Source organism: Strix uralensis, chromosome 5, assembly GCF_047716275.1.
Source record: "Strix uralensis isolate ZFMK-TIS-50842 chromosome 5, bStrUra1, whole genome shotgun sequence".
NCBI lineage: Eukaryota > Metazoa > Chordata > Aves > Strigiformes > Strigidae > Strix > Strix uralensis.
The window spans coordinates 77,589,794-77,607,689 of NC_133976.1; the positions used below are offsets into that span (position 1 = coordinate 77,589,794).

General features: G+C 39.1%; 1 protein-coding gene across 2 annotated transcripts in view; it reads left to right on the plus strand.

The window, feature by feature from the left end:
- Window positions 1-17,896, plus strand: part of TRIM24 (tripartite motif containing 24) — a 67,161-nt gene that overhangs the window by 37,460 nt on the left and 11,805 nt on the right. For both annotated transcript variants that reach the window (XM_074871820.1, XM_074871822.1), the window contains 9 exons: window positions 163-295; window positions 1,592-1,708; window positions 2,861-2,975; window positions 3,719-3,865; window positions 6,569-6,686; window positions 10,025-10,290; window positions 10,921-11,085; window positions 14,771-14,950; window positions 16,752-16,887. In XM_074871820.1, coding sequence (XP_074727921.1) covers window positions 163-295; window positions 1,592-1,708; window positions 2,861-2,975; window positions 3,719-3,865; window positions 6,569-6,686; window positions 10,025-10,290; window positions 10,921-11,085; window positions 14,771-14,950; window positions 16,752-16,887 — 1,377 coding nt within the window. The remainder of the gene's footprint in view (window positions 1-162; window positions 296-1,591; window positions 1,709-2,860; window positions 2,976-3,718; window positions 3,866-6,568; window positions 6,687-10,024; window positions 10,291-10,920; window positions 11,086-14,770; window positions 14,951-16,751; window positions 16,888-17,896) is intronic.

Here is a 17,896-nt window from a genome sequence, read left to right on the forward strand (position 1 = left end):
GTGAGACACTGCAGTTTGAGCTTACAGCTGTTATATTCTTGATTAGGTGGCCTGATACACACTTCTAGCATCTAGGGGAAAGAATATGGTAAGGAAAAACAAGAGAATGCAAAGCTTTAATAATTTCAGGAGACTGGACTGACATCTTCCTTTATTCAACAGAGGCAGTTGGTGTGACCAGCCAGCGACCTGTGTTTTGCCCTTACCACAAAAAGGAGCAGTTGAAGTTGTATTGTGAAACCTGTGATAAGTTGACCTGCCGAGACTGTCAGTTACTAGAACACAAAGAGCACAGGTATCAGAACAAAGTATATGTTTTATGCAACTCACTTATAGGAAGATATCTTGAAGCGGATTGTAGCTCTAGCTGTATGGAATACAGTCAGTTGCAAAAAGTGCAAAATAAAATTTTCAGCTCAGAAATGAAACCCACAAATAAACAGAGATTGTATCCAAAAGAGTGGCTGATGAGTTTGTGATAGTTTAGAATAAAACCTAATTCTTCCAGTTATTAATCTGGTGGCTTAAGCACAAGACCTTTCTTTAGGTTATTTGGATAGAATTTGTTGCTATGCAGCTCTTCACAGAGTCCTTAGAAAGCACAGGGGCTGTGTTATGCAACTGCACGCTTATATGTAATTTCTCCATTTGTCCTTCAACAAGATGATTGTATAATGGAACATGGAACGTTACCAAACAATTTCAGAGTGGAGCAAATGGGCATTTTTTCTGTGAAGAGCCCTTTAAAAGGAAGAGTAAACCTAAAGTTTGGCTATGCTGTACTTGACAACACTATTTATAACACTCAAATCTTTGGGTTGCTGTTCTTTGGTCATCTCTTACTGGCCACAGAGGCTGAAAAGCAGGATTATATACAACTTCGGAGTACAAGACAATAATCTTGCTGCCTAGTGCATACACTAATCATCTGGGACAGAGGTACTCTTAGGTTAAATATTAATATGTTTGCTATACCTGATACAACCACCCAAAGAACTTTCTTGCCTGACCAGGTGAACATCAGTAGGTGGAGTTGGCCACTGTTGCTCATTAGAACAGGCTAAACCTTGCTCCCACAGAGTTGCAGTCTTCCTCTTCAATTTTCCTTTTCTTAGGATTTCTATCCCTTTCAGAATGTGCCACCTTGTTTTTTCCTCAAATTGTTGATGATTTCAGTTCCTTGATTTAAAGTGTTGCTGACCTCTACTGACTCAGCAATCTCTCTTCTGTTTTTATATCCATATCTTGCATGAAGTAATAGCTTACACGCACTTTCACTTACGAAGTGATGATTATAGCTCATTAATTTATCTTTTGTGAAAATTGGGCTATGGTCACACAATATCCCTTCATATTTATGAAAATCATAAAATCTCAGAAAAAAATTTACAGCAAATACACTATAAATTCAAATATACTATAAATAAAGCATAGCAGCATTTGCTGACATATGCTTCCATGATGACAGTTACATTTTGGACTTAAGCAGCATCTTTCTTCAATTAAAGAAGCCTTTTATAAGGCACTCTGCTTTTTAGCAAGTATATCACACTTTTTACATGTGTAAATACTCACTGTTTTTTTACTACAGGTACCAGTTTATAGAAGAAGCTTTTCAGAACCAGAAAGTGATCATTGAGACACTGATCACCAAATTGATGGAGAAGACTAAGTACATAAAATATACAGGGAAGCAGATCCAAAACAGGTATGTATCAGATTTTGAGATTACAAGTGACACAGAAGGCAACTTTATATACACTGTAATTTCCTGAAATGTTTAGATTAGTGTATTTTGTACCTCTGTCCTTTTATCCTTCCAGAAAGAGAAATTCTAAAATCTTCAGTTTGTCATAGTGACTGTGGCCTATTTAATGTGCTTGGTTGCGTTAGGTAACTCTTCTGCTCAGCGTGTGGACTTAATGGGCAGCAATAGCTTGGGTGCGACAAAACAACTTATGCAATAAAGACTGCACTCTTATATTCTTTCCCACCACCAGCACACTTATTTTCTTAGTGTAGATCCCTCTCAGAAAGTGAAAGGTTATGACTCATGTTTTCATAATGCTTGTGACATATATTTGAAGATTTATGTAATACTTTTATGCTTGGGGCTTTATTCACTCGGTACGACAAACCTAGGAGAAAAATAAATCTGTAAAATGCATGCTGCAGTAGACCTTTAACTGCTCCTTCAGCAGAGTTCAAAGGCAGTACCCAGGAAGATTCAACACAGTACAGGATGCTGAGAGCAACTTGAACTCTTCCTCTCTCTTTGCCTGTCTGAGGATAGTAGAGATGGGGGGAAAAAAAAAAAATCTCTTCTTTAGCTGCATCTAGGTGGTTATTCTCCCTTGCATCTTAGCAGTAGTGGTTTTCACAGTATAAGATTATGCTTTGCTATGATGAGTTTGAGCACTATTGTTGAAATAGCTAAATTAGAAAAATCTGTTTATTGTTTTTTGTTTCTGGAGTGCCATTCTACCTTAGATGGAAATTAGACTTACACAGTTTTGATTGCCATGGACTGTTCCAGAAATGTGCTGGACAATTAAAAATCAAGAATTTCAGTTACAATGAACATTAATTTTTATCAGTGGCAGATGTCAGTAATTTTACAGACTTATGGCATTAGAATTTGCCACCAGTTAATTTTACCATAGGTCACTGTTACTTGCTCTGTTTCTCCCAGTAATTTTCCTGACTATTAAGTATCTGGTAATAGGTATTAATTGGTGCATATGACCAAGAAATATTGTAGTCTCAGCAACAGACTAGAGGGTTGGGGGATGTTTTTATACTGTTTAGAGGGTGGGTTTGTGAGCTAAAGAACATAATTTTCTATACTGTCTACTTACAGAATTCTTGAAGTGAATCAGAATCAAAAGCAGGTGGAACAGGATATTAAAGTTGCCATATTTACACTGATGGTAGAAATAAATAAAAAGGGAAAAGCTCTTCTGCATCAGTTGGAGGTAACTTCATTTCTATCATAAGAAGCAAAAACATCAGTCTTAATATTTTTCTGTGTGGATTCACATTAAAATAAAATCCATTTCTAGCATTAGCCACCTGAGCATGTCCTATCACAATTCCAAAGTGGAGAGATGTCCCACCAAATAATTTGAGCAAGTGGGTTGTTTTGGTTGTGGGGGGAGGGGAAGAGGTTTCTGGGGGGTGGTTGTTGTTTTATTTGTAATTATTAATACGTCCCTGCTTTGTGAATCAGGGCTGCCTCTGAGCCGAGTTTCTTTCTCCATGCTTTTGCAAGTCCTAATTCTGTGTGTCATGCATGAAGTGTTTCCATCAGAATTTTTCATAAATTCAGCAATCCAATAGGGAATCAGAGGAGAGAATTGTCTAGAATGGATACCTGGAAAAATACTGCTTTTAATTATGTTTTAAAAAGTGTGTGTGTGTGTGTGTTTATACAGAGGTGTGCATATATATATGCACCTCTCATACATATATATGGCATACTTTCATATATACATATGAAAATGTGCCATAAGAGAAAATGGGAATCTGCACAGAAAGTCCTGATATCCTGAATAAATGTATACTGACTTTTATGCTTGATAGCTGCAGTCAGGGGTCAGAGGTGCTTTTTAGAAGAGCTAAGTGAAACCACTTGATCATTGTGAATTACAAATATGAAAGCTAATGCCTGTTAACTGTAAATTGAACCCTTTGACTGGAACTGCTTTTCTACTTGCAGACTCTGGCAAAAGAGCATCGGATGAAACTTCTGCAGCAACAACAGGAAGTGGCAGGTCTCTCTAAACAGCTGGAACATGTCATGAATTTTTCCAAATGGGCAGTTTCCAGTGGGAGCAGCACAGCACTACTGTACAGCAAACGCTTGGTAAGGTTAGGAAGATAGCTCTCCATTTACTTAGAGACTATAGTTAAGGCAGGTATGCACGCCCGTGCTTGTCAGTAACACTTGGGAATTAGAGTTTTTAATGACTTTCTACTAATTGGAATATTTGTATATAATTTTTCATAGTTTTCTCTTAAACATAAATACAGAATGTTTCTAACAATTTAGCTCTCCGGTCATGATTATCTCCTGTTACACTACCATAGAATTGTTGCAGACTTGCAGAAGTAGGGACAACTCCTTTTCTCTGGAGTGAAAACCGTGAAGCTATGAAACATCATATATCCTACATAATCATTGAGGTTCTTTTCAGTACTTGTTACAGCTTCTGAGTTCAGAGAAGGGTGGTATTTATAGATCATAGAGTCTGATATCCAGTGTTTTAATGTAAAAATTGATGTATAGCTTTGTTCTGTCGGACTCATCTTCCACTAAAAGTCTTCAAAAATGGATAAAAATGAAGCTGAGGCTTTCGCTTGTCCATGCAAACAGTTATGAAGCTAATACTTCAGTGCTATGACACTTAAGATCTGAGTACATGTGGTCTCACTATACTGACTGCTCATGATGAACAGAAATCCTAAAAGACCTGAAATAAAAAATAAACAAAAAGCTCACTGTCATTTTTCCAGAGGTTACTAGATTGTACTAGCCTGATGACAGAAACCTATAGTAATGTTGAGGAAATACGTTAGATCCTTTTTTTCCAATTCCTATAACTGGATCACAAAACTTTTTCTTTATTTCCTCATTGTTTAGTTGAGAATCTACTGGGGGATTTTGTGGGGTTGGTTTGTTTGGTTTTGAGTTTGTTGTTGTTCTGGTTTTTTTTATAACCATGAAAATGCCACAGGCTATAGCAGATAGTGGAATATTACTTGGTTTTATCAACTTACGTCAAGTAGTTAAATTCCTTTGACCTGCCTTATACTGCCTCAGCAAGTCATATTTTTTAATTGAATGATGAAAAAGGGCATCAAACTGAGTCATGTTGTTTATAATTGCTTAGTGTTGCTACAAAGACTTGTGCTATGTGAATAAGAAAATAAGTTACATTGCAGGCATCTTAATCTTATAAAAATTATGCTGTTGAAGAAAAAGATCATCTAGCCCATAAAACCTCAGCAAACAAGAAATATTTTTTCAAAAGAACAGATAAGCTTTAGGCTTCTGTTTGTTTTGGTTTGGTGTTTTTTTTTTCCCCTGTAAGTTGGTGTTATTTGGGAGTTGAGCGGCTAACGGGTTGTGGACATCTGGAAAATCTGTTCCTGAACAGTGATGCATAGAGGAGCATGCGAGACTTCTGGTCTAGCATATCCAACCCCTTGAAACTAGGAGGGAGGAATGCCCTGCAGAATTAAATGCAGAGTTATAGCTAGGAGGCAACGTCTGTACTTCAGGGAAATAACACACTAAACAGTTTGCAGGAGGACACCAGTTTCCCAGCCTAGTCCTCTAGCACAAACAAAACAGTGGTAGCTACCGCTACTACTGACAGGAGTTAACTAGTCTAGTCATAAGTTTATCTACAATATATGTGTGAGCACAATAGGAGGACTATATGGAGCAAACTATGACAAGAACTGTGTGCAACCTGTATCGGTGACAGGGCAAAAGACTAGAATTTCTATAGTGTAGTATACTTGATTCTGGTAGCATACACAGAAATCCTAGGAAATTTATATTCAAAATAATACTGCACTTAAAATATTCTATGGTCCTTAAAAAAACGTAAGTCTTGCTAAATGTTTTTTATATCTGGTCTAAAACTGACCTGCCTAAAATTGAAAGAAAAATGTTGTAAATTGGAAGCTTTTGTAAAATTCCTGTGTAAAAGATAACTAGTATCATTTTAAACAGGTAAGATGACTTTCCCACGTATGGCTCTTGAACTTTTCCAGGAAATAATTTTATTATTGAAGAAGAATAAGTGCTGACCTCTTAATTTTTTTTTTCTGCACCTACTGTGTGTTATTCTAAAATTAGTGCCTGTGTTAGGTACTTCTAGTGAAACGTTGGCAAGAAAATATTTTCTTTCTAGGAACCAGATAAATACTGAGCATTTGATAAAATATTCTGTTTGTATAATGTAATCATAGTCCAGTCCTTTGGAACCAAAGAGTTGGAAGAGTCTGAAAATATCTGTGAATCTGAGAGTTTTCAAAGACAAAGCTTATAAAATCTGTTCTTTGGTTCTCTGAAGAAAACTTAGATTTATTACAAAGGAAAACTTCATGTGATACTTGTTGCCAAAAGGATGGGATACATTTTTTTGAAAGAAAAATGAATAGGCTAACATAGGTTTGGGGAGAAAAAAACCAACAATGGTGAGTCTGTACTTCACTTGCAAGTAGTTTAAGTCATTGAATGTAATGACCAAGTTTGTGGAAGGATATGTATTTCTATAGGGGAGAAAAATTATTTTAGGCTGTAGTTCATTGCTTTTTATAACTACTTTAGGAATAAGAGGAAGATGTTAAGAATACCTCTTTTATTTGTAGCTTGGACAAATTTTTCTGTCTTTCACTTCAATTCTCTAGGGGCTTGTTCAGGGTTTTTTTTTTATTGGGTTTTTTTGTTTTGGTTTTTTGTTTGATTTTTTTTTTAAGATGTTTCTGCTGTTCAGATAAATGGCTCTGGCCACAGAGGGGGGAAAAAAAAAATCTTGTTTTGTTCCTGTTCTAGATTACATATCGACTAAGGTATCTTCTCCGAGCAAGGTGTGATGCTTCACCAGTGACTAACAATACCATCCAGTTTCACTGTGATCCTAGCTTCTGGGCTCAGAACATTTTCAATCTAGGTATGATAAAGTTTTATTAGCCCTTTGGTGTCTTGATCCTGTTTTGAAAGCAGCTTTCTTTTTGTGAAGATAAATATCCTCTACACTACTCGTGTCTTGGTTTGCTTTATTAGATTTATTTCCTTACCTGTAGAAGACGTTTAAAGTATGTTGTATGGGAAAAAGTATTATTTATGAATACTTACAATAAAGTACTAACAAACTTACCTTGCTTGAATGGTATGTGTGATGGTAAAAATAGCAGCTTTCAGTTTCCTGGGCAATACGTATGCCTTCTGGCTTCTGAAACAAGGAATGCAATCTATAACCCTACTTCACATCCTAAAAAAGGATTCCAGAAGTCAGTCTCAGTCTGCACCTTCCAGCTCCTCCTCCTTCAATCCCATCTTCCCAAGCTGAAGCTCATAGCAACAGCATATGTTCAAGAACTCCCTTGTCACGCCGAATGGTAAGCTTTGGAGACCTGAGGTGAAGAGAAGGGGAAAATGCCAGAAAAACAGAAAAATAGGGGCGAGAACACTACTTTCTGACAGTTCTCTGGCTTTTAGATTGTCTTTCCTGAAGTTGTGAGGTGGAATTCAGGAGAAAGCATGTTTTTAACAGAGTTGCAAATCTACTTCATCTTCATTCTCCTAATAGACTAGATCTAGTCTCCAAACTGATCTTTACATTTTTTCTTACAGCTATAAGTTGCTAGGGTTTTATGATACTGGTGAATCCCAGAACCTGGAAGCTTTGCAGGTAGCCTGCTTGTGTGATTGCCTGAAAGCCTGAGTTTAATGGAGATAAGCATCCTAGGAACTCATCAGCTTAGGAGCAGGAATTAAAGCTTAGAGGTCTATTTAGGATGTTGACCGCTGTCATGCTTCCTTTGTCTCCCTACTGTTAGTTTGATGGGCATTTTTATTTTTCTGTCATGTGCAGAATGCTTTGTGAGATACCTGTGGGACCTTTTCTGCATTTCATCAGAAAGTGCAGTCGGCTCTACAAATGCACAAAGAAGTGCAAATGTATGTTTCTTTACAAAGGCAGAGAAAGAAAGTGTTATGGTAGTGCTTTAAGATGAACAAGCTCCTTTCCCCACACACCAGAACGTTAGATGGTAGCAGGGAAATTCTTCAAGTTTGTTCTTTGTAAATAATTTTCTTTGGGAAAGGAATCAAAAGTGAATAATCTCTTGTTTCCAGAAACAAACTGTCAAGCTGTGTGGTGATAACTGTGAGCTGCTGCTTGCTAAACTGAGATGATGCTTATTTGATGAGGGGGCTTTCTCTTGTGTTTGGTTTTGGGCTCTTTTTTTATTTGCGTAGTTAATGAGCTGCTGAAATAGGTTTCCTTAAATTCTGAAAAGTGCTACAATAGAAATGGCACCCGTATAGATCAGCGTAGGTAAGAGTTCTTGTAATAGTTTATCTATTTAAGTGATAGATAAAACTAGATCACATTTATCTATCTGGTTTCAGAAATCACAACCTTTAGGCTGTTACTTTTATGTGCAGACATGTTCAATTTCTGCAGATAAACCAGATTTAAGAACCACTGAAGGAAAAATAAAATAAAGTCTGGGTAAAGAAGTTATTCTGGGAATGGCTTGAATTCTAGTCAGGCTGTATGTTGCTGACAGTGTAACATTTGTACACTAATAGGATATCTCTCTTACGGATTTCAGAACTTATTTAAGAAAAAAAAATACAGCAAAGTGTTTTAGTTCCATAAATTGTACGATAACCCATGGTTTTCTAGAATAATGGAAGGGAATCATTCTCTGTAGTACCTTTGGGTAAGTAGCTATACCACAGATGTTAAGTCTGGAAAGACTTTTGAAGATGTAATTAGACTTGGAGAGATCTGAAGAAGAGTGTGGTATGGGTTTGACAGTTGATTGTGGTACAGTCAATACCATTCTTTGTCAAGGTAATTCCTTTTCTAGCAAAAAAACCCCCTATTTTGACTGTAGTGAAATATTTCATACAACCATATATGGAAAACAGTATTCATTTGCATTTTTCTCTCTTCACTTATGGGAAACGTTGACTAGATCTGTTACAGGCTTAGTAAAGATTATTAGGCAATATGTTGGTAGTTTTTTCCAGTTTGTTTAGCATATTTAATATTTTTGTTGATGACTGATGTGGTAGAATCATAATTAAAATGTATGCAACACCAAAATCACCAAGTGTGAATATGGAAATAGTATTGTTGATGTTAACTTTCTTCTCTGCTCTGCACTACAGTATGTTGGCTGATCTAGGCTCCCTCTGTGCCTGTGTCTAGATAGGGGACTAGAATGATGCTACTTGCATAGCTTCTCGGCTCTTGGGGTGAAAAAGAAGGATATAAAATGCAAGAAGTTACCTCCTCCTTTAGATAATCTACCCCAAAATGAGCCAGGCTAGACTGCGCAGGATCCACAGGGACTGATGGATATGAGGAGAAAAGTGGCCCAAGGTGACTTCAAGTTCTGCTGTAACAGGAGTTGTCAAACTGTTATGTGGTGTGCCCACCTCATGAGGTGAACTCTTCTGGAAAGTGGCCCTAAATCCCTGGGAGAGAAGAGAGTATGAGGTGTCTATCTCCCACTTGTATTGAAAAGCTGTTGTGCAGCCTTCCACAAATCACTGCAATTTTTAAACTCTCAGACCATAACTTCCCCTATTTCACTCTGTTTTAAACAAAGAAAGTGTCTTTGTCTTTTCCTGTACAAACAATGTGCTATTCCCTTGAATTAAATCAAACTCTGTTTTAGTTGGAATTCATGTTTCCTGAATGAGGTAGCCAGAATTTTACATGAATTTTACATGTAATCACAGTATATATCTCTTCAGATAAAATATCTCACTCAGCATTAATCTCTAAAATTTACTTGTCTACTCAAATTTCCTTCTAAGTCAGTGGAGAGAGATCAAACATCTCCTAGAATTGGTGGTGTGTAGCAACTGAGAGTGTCACTTGAGTGTCATGATGTTGACTCAGAACCATAAAGGGTCACAGTACCTTTAAGTTGTATCACACAGTTAAAAGTTTTTTTATCAGATGATTGCATCAGGATTTTTCTTTTCCATCGAAACTTTGCTCCCTTGCTCTTCTGGAGAGGCCAGGACACCTTTCTAGAAGAATCTACCGTATAGAGGAGGCTATAGCACAAGACAGTTTGCTATAAAATGGTACCATTTTTTTTCAGGGATACAAACAAAATAATGGAGTCTCATGTTTATCCATTCTTTACATTATAATAATGAACAGTGACCATATGGTGTAAAAGGAACTAATTGTGAAAAATAGCATTTCTGCCAACTGCAATATTTTGGTATTAATTTTATTTACTTTGTTTAAACTAGGTTCTTTGGTAATTGAAGATAAAGAAACCCCACCGCATATGCCCAAAAGCCCTGTGATGGAAACAAACTTACAGCCACCAGGCAGCTTACCTTCAAACCAGCTCTCTAAGTTTCCAACGCAGATAAGCTTAGCTCAGCTCCGACTGCAGCACATGCAGCAGCAGGTCATGGCTCAGAGACAGCAAGCTCAACGCAGAGCAGGTCCAGTAGGTTTACCAAATCCAAGAATGCCAGGAGCCATGCAGCAACCTCCTGCTTCTCATCAGGTACGTTATGACTATTTCCAGAGAAGACTCTCTTTTTCCCATGGCACTGAAGGAGAAAGTAAAGAAAGATAAGAAAAAAGAAAAATTAAGTCTAGATACATAACTTCAGATAGCTTCGTCTTCAGCACATGGCTATGTAAATGGATTAGGGAACACTACTGAGAATTGAATGGGCATTTTAGACTTGTCTTGCGAAATGTGTGGTAGCACTCAGCCTATTCAATAAAAATAAAATCATATGGTACCCAACCATATCTAGCACTGAGTTACTATTCTGTATTTTTGTCAGATTATTAAAAAGTGAATCTGTCATTGTCGTGTGTCCCATCCCCCCCCAAGTTTTTGCATAAAACTCTGTGATTCTCCCATATAACTTTCAAAGTTGGAAATACTCTCTGTAACTCTTGTGATATATGCATTTATTACATGGGAATAAATCAAAACCATTTACTAGGTTTTGGTTTTAATATTGAAAATCAATATGTTATGTGATCATTCAGATAAATGTTGTGATACTATTTGAGTGCATCTAAGAGTTTCAGAAGTTTAAAAGGGCCACTTGGTAAAAATTTCTCGAATATTGAATAGATATCAGATAAGTTGCAGAATTGCTTGTTTATTTTCATGCAGGCACCTCCACGCTTGATTCATTTTCAGAATCATAGCCCCAAGTCCAATGGTTCAGCTCTTCCTGCACCACAGATGAGATTTCCCCAAAATCAGAACCTACCAAGACAAGCAATAAAGCCCAACCCGTTGCAAATGGCATTCTTAGCACAGCAAGCTATAAAACAGGTAGAGTTTCTTACCCTTTATACTCACCGCGTAGAAATAAAACAACAAATGTGCTTTATATCATCTTACTTTCATATTATGTTTCTAGAGTGCTCTTCAGTTAGAACAGAGACTGCATTTTTTTCTGAGAAGATACCTACAGTTTTCATAATGAAAGTCAAGTTTCTTTCATTTTGACAGTTTTAAGCAGCTGAAGCATTACAGAAGTGAGCCGCTGTGTGTACTACATAGGTGTTTCTTTCTCTTGTTTGCTATTACTGTGATTTGTGGCCACTTACGAAAAACTTAACATGGCCATGGTCTGCACACTACAATCAGTGAATAGAGAAAATAGAAAATCCCACTATTTAGCTTGATGTTAGTGACTTCAGTAGGAACCAGGTAAAAGCTTGACTAAAAAGCTATAGCTGCCACCATTCTTCAGAGTATGCCAAATATGAACTTTTACAGATGAGAGAAAAGAAAGTCCACGATTGTGAGACCTCTGCTGGGTAAGACTGATAAATACCCAGCTAATCAGCAGTTGAACTGGGGCAGAAGGAAACACATCATATGCTTTCTGGTTGTTCAGGAAGGCAAATCTTTATTGAAAAGCATATTAGCACACGAGTTGTTAGGTATGTGGAAGAAAAGAGAAAATCATGTCACTAGAGGTAAGCAGGGAAGAATCAAATGAATCTGATCTGTGACCTGAGAAGTGGACTAATACCACAGAATCATCAAGGTTGGAAAAGACCTTGAAGATGATCTAGTCCAACCATTAACCTAACACTGACCGTTTCAACTACACCATAAGTTCTATGTCAACCTGACTCTTAAACACCTCCAGGGATGGGGATTCCACCACCTCCCTGGGCAGCCCATTCCAACGCCTAACAACCCATTCTGTAAAGAAATACTTCCTAATATCTAGTCTAAACCTTCCCCGGCACAACTTGAGGCCATTCCCTCTTGTCCTATCGCTTGTTACTTGGTTAAAGAGACTCATCGCCATCTCTCTGCAACCTCCTTTCAGGTAGTTGTAGATGAGGTCTCCCCTCAGCCTCCTCTTCTCCAGACTAAACAACCCCAGTTCCCTCAGCTGCTCCTCGTACGACCTGTGCTCCAGACCCTTCACCAGCTTCGTTGCCCTTCTCTGGACACGCTCGAGTAATTCAATGTCCTTTTTGTAGTGAGGGGCCCAAAACTGAACACAGTAATCGAGGTGCGGCCTCACCAGTGCCGAGTACAGGGGTAAGATCCCTTCCCTGTCCCTGCTGGCCATGCTATTTCTGATACAAGCCAGGATGCCATTGGCCTTCTTGGCCCCCTGGGCACACTGTTGGCTCATGTTCAGCCGGCTGTCAATCAACACCCCCAGGTCCCTCTCTGACTGGCAGCTCTCCAGCCACTCCTCCCCAAGCCTGTAGCGCTGCTGGGGGTTGTTGTGGCCCAAGTGCAGCACCCGGCATTTGGCCTTATTGAAGCTCCTACAGCTGGCCTTAGCCCATCGCTCCAGCCTGTCCAGATCTCTCTGCAGAGCCTCCCTACTCTCGAGCAGATCAACACTCCCACCCAACTTGGTGTCATCTGCAAACTTACTGAGGGTGCACTCGATCTCCTCGTCTAGATCATCAATAAAGATGTTAAACAGGAGTGGCCCCAAAACAGAGCCCTGGGGGACACCACTCGTGACCGGCCGCCAACCGGATTTAACTCCGTTCACCACAACTCTTTGGGCCCGGCCATCCAGCCAGTTTTTTACCCAGCAAAGCGTGTGCCCATCCAAGCCACAAGCAGCCAGTTTTGCCAGGAGAATGCTGTGGGAAATGGTGTCAAAGGCCTTACTAAAGTCAAGGTAGACAACATCCACAGCCTTTCCCTCATCCAACAAGCAGGTCGCCCTGTCGTAGAAGGAGATCAGGTTTGTCAAGCAGGACCTGCCTTTCATAAACCCGTGCTGACTGGGCCTGATCATCTGGTTGTCCCGCATGTGTTGTGTGATGGTACTCAGGATGAGCTGCTCCAGCAGCTTCCCGGGCACTGATGTCAAGCTGACAGGCCTGTAATTTCCCGGATCATCCTTCTGACCCTTCTTATATATGGGTGTCACATTGGCCGATTTCCAATCTGTCGGGACCTCCCCGGTCAGCCAGGACTGCTGGTAAATGATGGAAAGCGGCTTGGCGAGCACCCCAGCCAGCTCCTTCAGCACCCTCGGGTGTATCCCATCCGGTCCCATAGACTTGTGTATGTCTATGTGATGCAGTAGGTCACTGACTATCTCCTCCTGGATTGTGGGGGGGGTCATTCTCCCAGTCTCCATCTTCTGGCTGAGGAGGCTGGATTCCCTCAGTACAACTAGTCTTGCTATTAAAGAGTGAGGCAAAGAAGGCATTAAGCACCTCAGCCTTTTCCTCATCACTTGTTACCATGTTTCCTCCTGCGTCTAGCAGGGGATGGAGGCTCTCCCTGGTCTTTCTTTTGCTGATCACATACTTATAGAAACATTTCTTGTTATCCTTGATTGCTGAAGCCAGATTAATTTCTAGCTGGGCTTTAGACCTCCTGATTTCTGCCCTGCAGAGCCTCACAGCATCTTTGTAATCACTGTGAGTGGCTAGCCCCTTCTTCCAAAAGCTGTAAACTCTCCTTTTCTCCCTGTGTTGCAGCCAAAGCTCCCTGTTTACCCAGGGTGGTCTTCTTTGTCACCGGTTCTCTTACAGCACCTGGGGACCGCCTGCTCCTGAGCCGTTAAGACTTTCTTCTTAAAGAGTGTCCAGCCTTCCTGGACCCCTATACCCTTCAGGACCATCTCCCAAGGGATTCTGTCAAGCAGGTGCCCAAACAAGACAAAGTCAGCCATGTTTGCAATGCTTATGATATCAGAGAACTAATTCCAACTAAATTGAAGAAAGCTGTACAGTATCTAAGAGAACCTGTAGGAAAAAACCCTAAGTCACTTCTATTCTGTGCCTCTGAAAAGACGATTGGCCTGTCTGCAAGCCTTTCTTTCGAGTATTTTCATTATTTAGTAATGTCTTTCTGAAACTATCAACCAGTAAATAGAATGACTGACTAAAAAGGAATTGAGCAGAGTCACATTTCGCCTACTGTTACCATGAAATTCCATTAAAGACATTGAAAACTGCATGTGTCTAAATGAGAAAGAAATTTAGTCTCACTTGACTGTGCAATTCATATCATGGTGTTAAATGTATATGTGGGTGGAGATCCAGTCAGCATTTCAAATTCTTAATCACTTTAAGTTGTTAAGGGAAGCACAACATCAAATACTTGATGGCGACCAAGTGACACTATAGCTATTTACTTAATAAAACACTGGAGCAGTTGTGCATTCAGCCTATTATCTGTAATGCTTTTATTTCACTAAAACTGTTACATTTCTCCCACAACACTGTCAATGCAGCATGAAATATTAATAGATACTTAACATTGAGATACAGCTTTGAATTTAAGAATTCACATTCATTTCTTCTATTCATAGTTTTCAACTACTTGTCGCCTTGTAAGATTGGTTCTTGAAATTAGATAAGTTCAGAGTAAATCAGGATTTTATGTTTGAATTTGGCTTACTGAACTAAGCTGCTTGTTTAACTGCTGTGTTAGAAGCAGCATATGCAGTCGATGTGAACTGTTGGAAAAAAAAAATGCTGAATTGTGGATTATTGTCTTTTCTTTTTAGTGGCAGATTGGTAGTGGACAAACTTCAACTGCCCTTTCAACTGCAAGCAGCACAACATCTACTCCATCCAGCCCCACAGTCACCAGTGCTGTAGGATGTGATGGGAAGACATATGGTCCCCCTGTGATAGATTTGAGTTCTCCAGTGGGTAGCTCCTACAATCTACCATCTCTTCCTGATGTAAGTGTAGCATAAGAGCAATGTTTTATGGATTCTATCCTGAAGTAAGTCTTAATGTTTGTAAGAAGTAGAAACCTTTTAGATGGAAAATTGTGCTCTGTTTGTCAAAATGAGACAGTGATAGAAAACAACAATACAGGATTGCCTACATGTTGCTGGCAGCATCCAGAACTGTTCCGGGAGACAGCTGTTAGGACAACTAAGAAAAATAGCACTGCAGGTTGCAATTGTAATTGGACTTCTTTATTTGGATGCTGCATATTTTTCCCCCAGCCCATATAATGATACTAACAAAAATGGGTTAGCTTAGCTTTCATTTACCAGTGTCTGTAGATAGCACTGGTTTGCTGATGGTATTTCTGGTATATTTTGAACATTTTAAAATATATTTTTAACTCATTGAAAGGACTATCTTAGGTAGGTATTAATTGTTGGTATACTGGATATGTTCCTTATATCTTTTCCTTTTCTTCATATATCCTCTGTTTGTGAGCCAGTGATAGAAGGAGCATCATAAGATCATCTTTTCTTAAGCTTCTGAACGTTTCTTTGATAGTTTCTTCTGACTGATACGTGTTTGTCAGAGGTCCACATTAGAGCTGTTGAGTTTTAATCAGTTGACTTTATTCTTTCAAATAACTGTCAAGCCTATTTTTGTGGTCTAAGGTTTGTAGATATCTGAAATGTGAGAAACAGGGAGTTTCTCCCACCTGTCTTTTGTTCTCACCAATAAATTCTCAGATAAAAGTGTTCTATTTTTGAAATAGAGTACATAGAGTACAGAATCACAGTATCTGTCAGGCTTAAAAGGTGAACTACGCAACACGATCATAAAACTACTGAGGCAGTGAGACATTTTAGCATACTGATTTTTGTGCACAGTATTATGAACTCTTCTATTTGTATATGGTTGTATTTATGCTATTAAGATACATGGCCCAAATCACTGTAAATGTGCTGACGTAGCAGAGGCTTCTGCATCCACTTTGGATAAGCCTAGCTTATAAATAGAAATTTCAGTGGTCAATGCACTTGACAGAAGTGGATTTGTGAGTTGTCTAGGTAATTGAGAAAAGTTGATACCGAGGTGACCTATTTTCTTATCAAACACAATCTTATTTATTGCAAGAAAACCCTAACATTTCAAAAGGTCACTTCTCTTTATCAAACCAGAATGTGTAATTTTTACAGAAAGTTAGAATGGTAAATTGGGAGCCCCTAAACCAGAGTTCAGTTGTCTGTCCTGGGCTGTGTGTGGAAAGAACAAGTGTTGGTTTGCTGTTTGCATTTTGAGTCAATGTGCATGACTCCTGCCCAGAAGGTATGTGGGACAGATGAAATTCAGTGTCCTTTGAGGTTCTTCTATTCCTGTCAAACACTAGTGGATTAATGGGTAGTTTGTGTATTGCTTATTATCTTTTTTAGCGTATATAACATGAGCATGTCTAAAGAAGGTGTGGAGATAAAAAAATCATCTCTTACTTCACTGTGTGAAAGCTACCTGTCTGGTGTAAGCCTTCTCTGTAGCTGATGGAGAAAAATTGACACTTACAGAATCATCTGATCTTAAAATGAAGCACGGTTGGGATTTGGCCATTTTTTTTCTTTTTTGAAAAAGGAAGATGACCTGCTTTAAAGTAACCACCTCAGTTTTTGGATGTCATTTGGGTCTTCACCTTCAAAATAACAGTATGGCAGAGGAATGGGGTGGTTTTTTGTTGGGCTTTTTGGGAGTTTTGCTGTGTGGTTTTTTTTTTCCCTCCCAACATTAATTGCTTTCCCTCTTTTCCTCACCTTTTAGATTGATTGTTCAGAAAACATCACACTGGATAATGTTGTAAGGAAGGATGGCACTGCAGAGCAAAATCAGGCAAAACCCCCTTCAAACAGAACTGTGCAGTCACCAAATTCATCAGTACCATCGCCAGGCCTCTCAGGTAATTGAAGCGTGGTGCAATTTTCTGTTTAAGTGGAGTAATGGAAAAATCAAATGTGGCAATGTTAACACTGCTATTAGAATTAGTTACATCTATTTGATATCAAAAAATAACAAATATGAAGATAAAGGCAAAGTTGTAGAAACCCTAGTAGGAGGTCAAGTTGAGACAATATTTTAGTGTTGTGAACAAAAGTAAGTGGCCAGATCTTAAAAACGTGGAGGGAAAAACATAGTAGATTTTAGCAAATTGTGTAGAAATCCGTAGAAAAATGGCACTCTTAAGGCTACACCAAATTAAAACCTAGAAGCTGTGGTAAGAGACAAGTATTTGAAAAAGCAAGATAGGATGTAACAGGGGACGGTGGCTACAAATGGTGACTTGGGAAGTTCAATTTGGATATTAGAAAATATTTGTCACTGGAAGGAGTAGTGCAGCACTGACACAGGTTGACCACAGAAGTTATTGTAATGGGCAGCTAAATGTGGTGGACTTGAAGGACCCAGGGGATTTCTGTCATCATGCCTGGTGGCCATCAGCAGCTGCTCCTTACTCCCATTTCCCTGTCTGGCCTTGTAGTGAGGCTGTGTGAGCGTGAATTCCCAGTAAGCACTGTGTAACATTCGTGCAGTCGCATGGCGTTCACGTGCTTGGGCAGATTAGCTGAGGCGGGTGGATAAAGCGTTCACAGAAAGCACAAACAGCCCGTTCTTGTTTCTCAGGACCAATGCTCAGCAAAAATGTCCTTTGCAAGTCTTTTCGCTATCTGATCCCCAGACCTTTGGTCTTTCTCATATCTGGCTTCCAGACCTCTTCCCACTCACCAGCTTGTCTGGCTTAAAGTTTCCTTTAATAAGGTGAGACAAAACAAACTGCGGTGGTCAAGTGGAGGGGTTAGCCAAGGCAAAGGTACCACGACCCATCATCCTGCTTACACACAATGGGCATCTTTTTAGTCCTCTCCTTTCCTCTATTACCCCATGCTTCTCATCCTCTCATGAATTTTTAT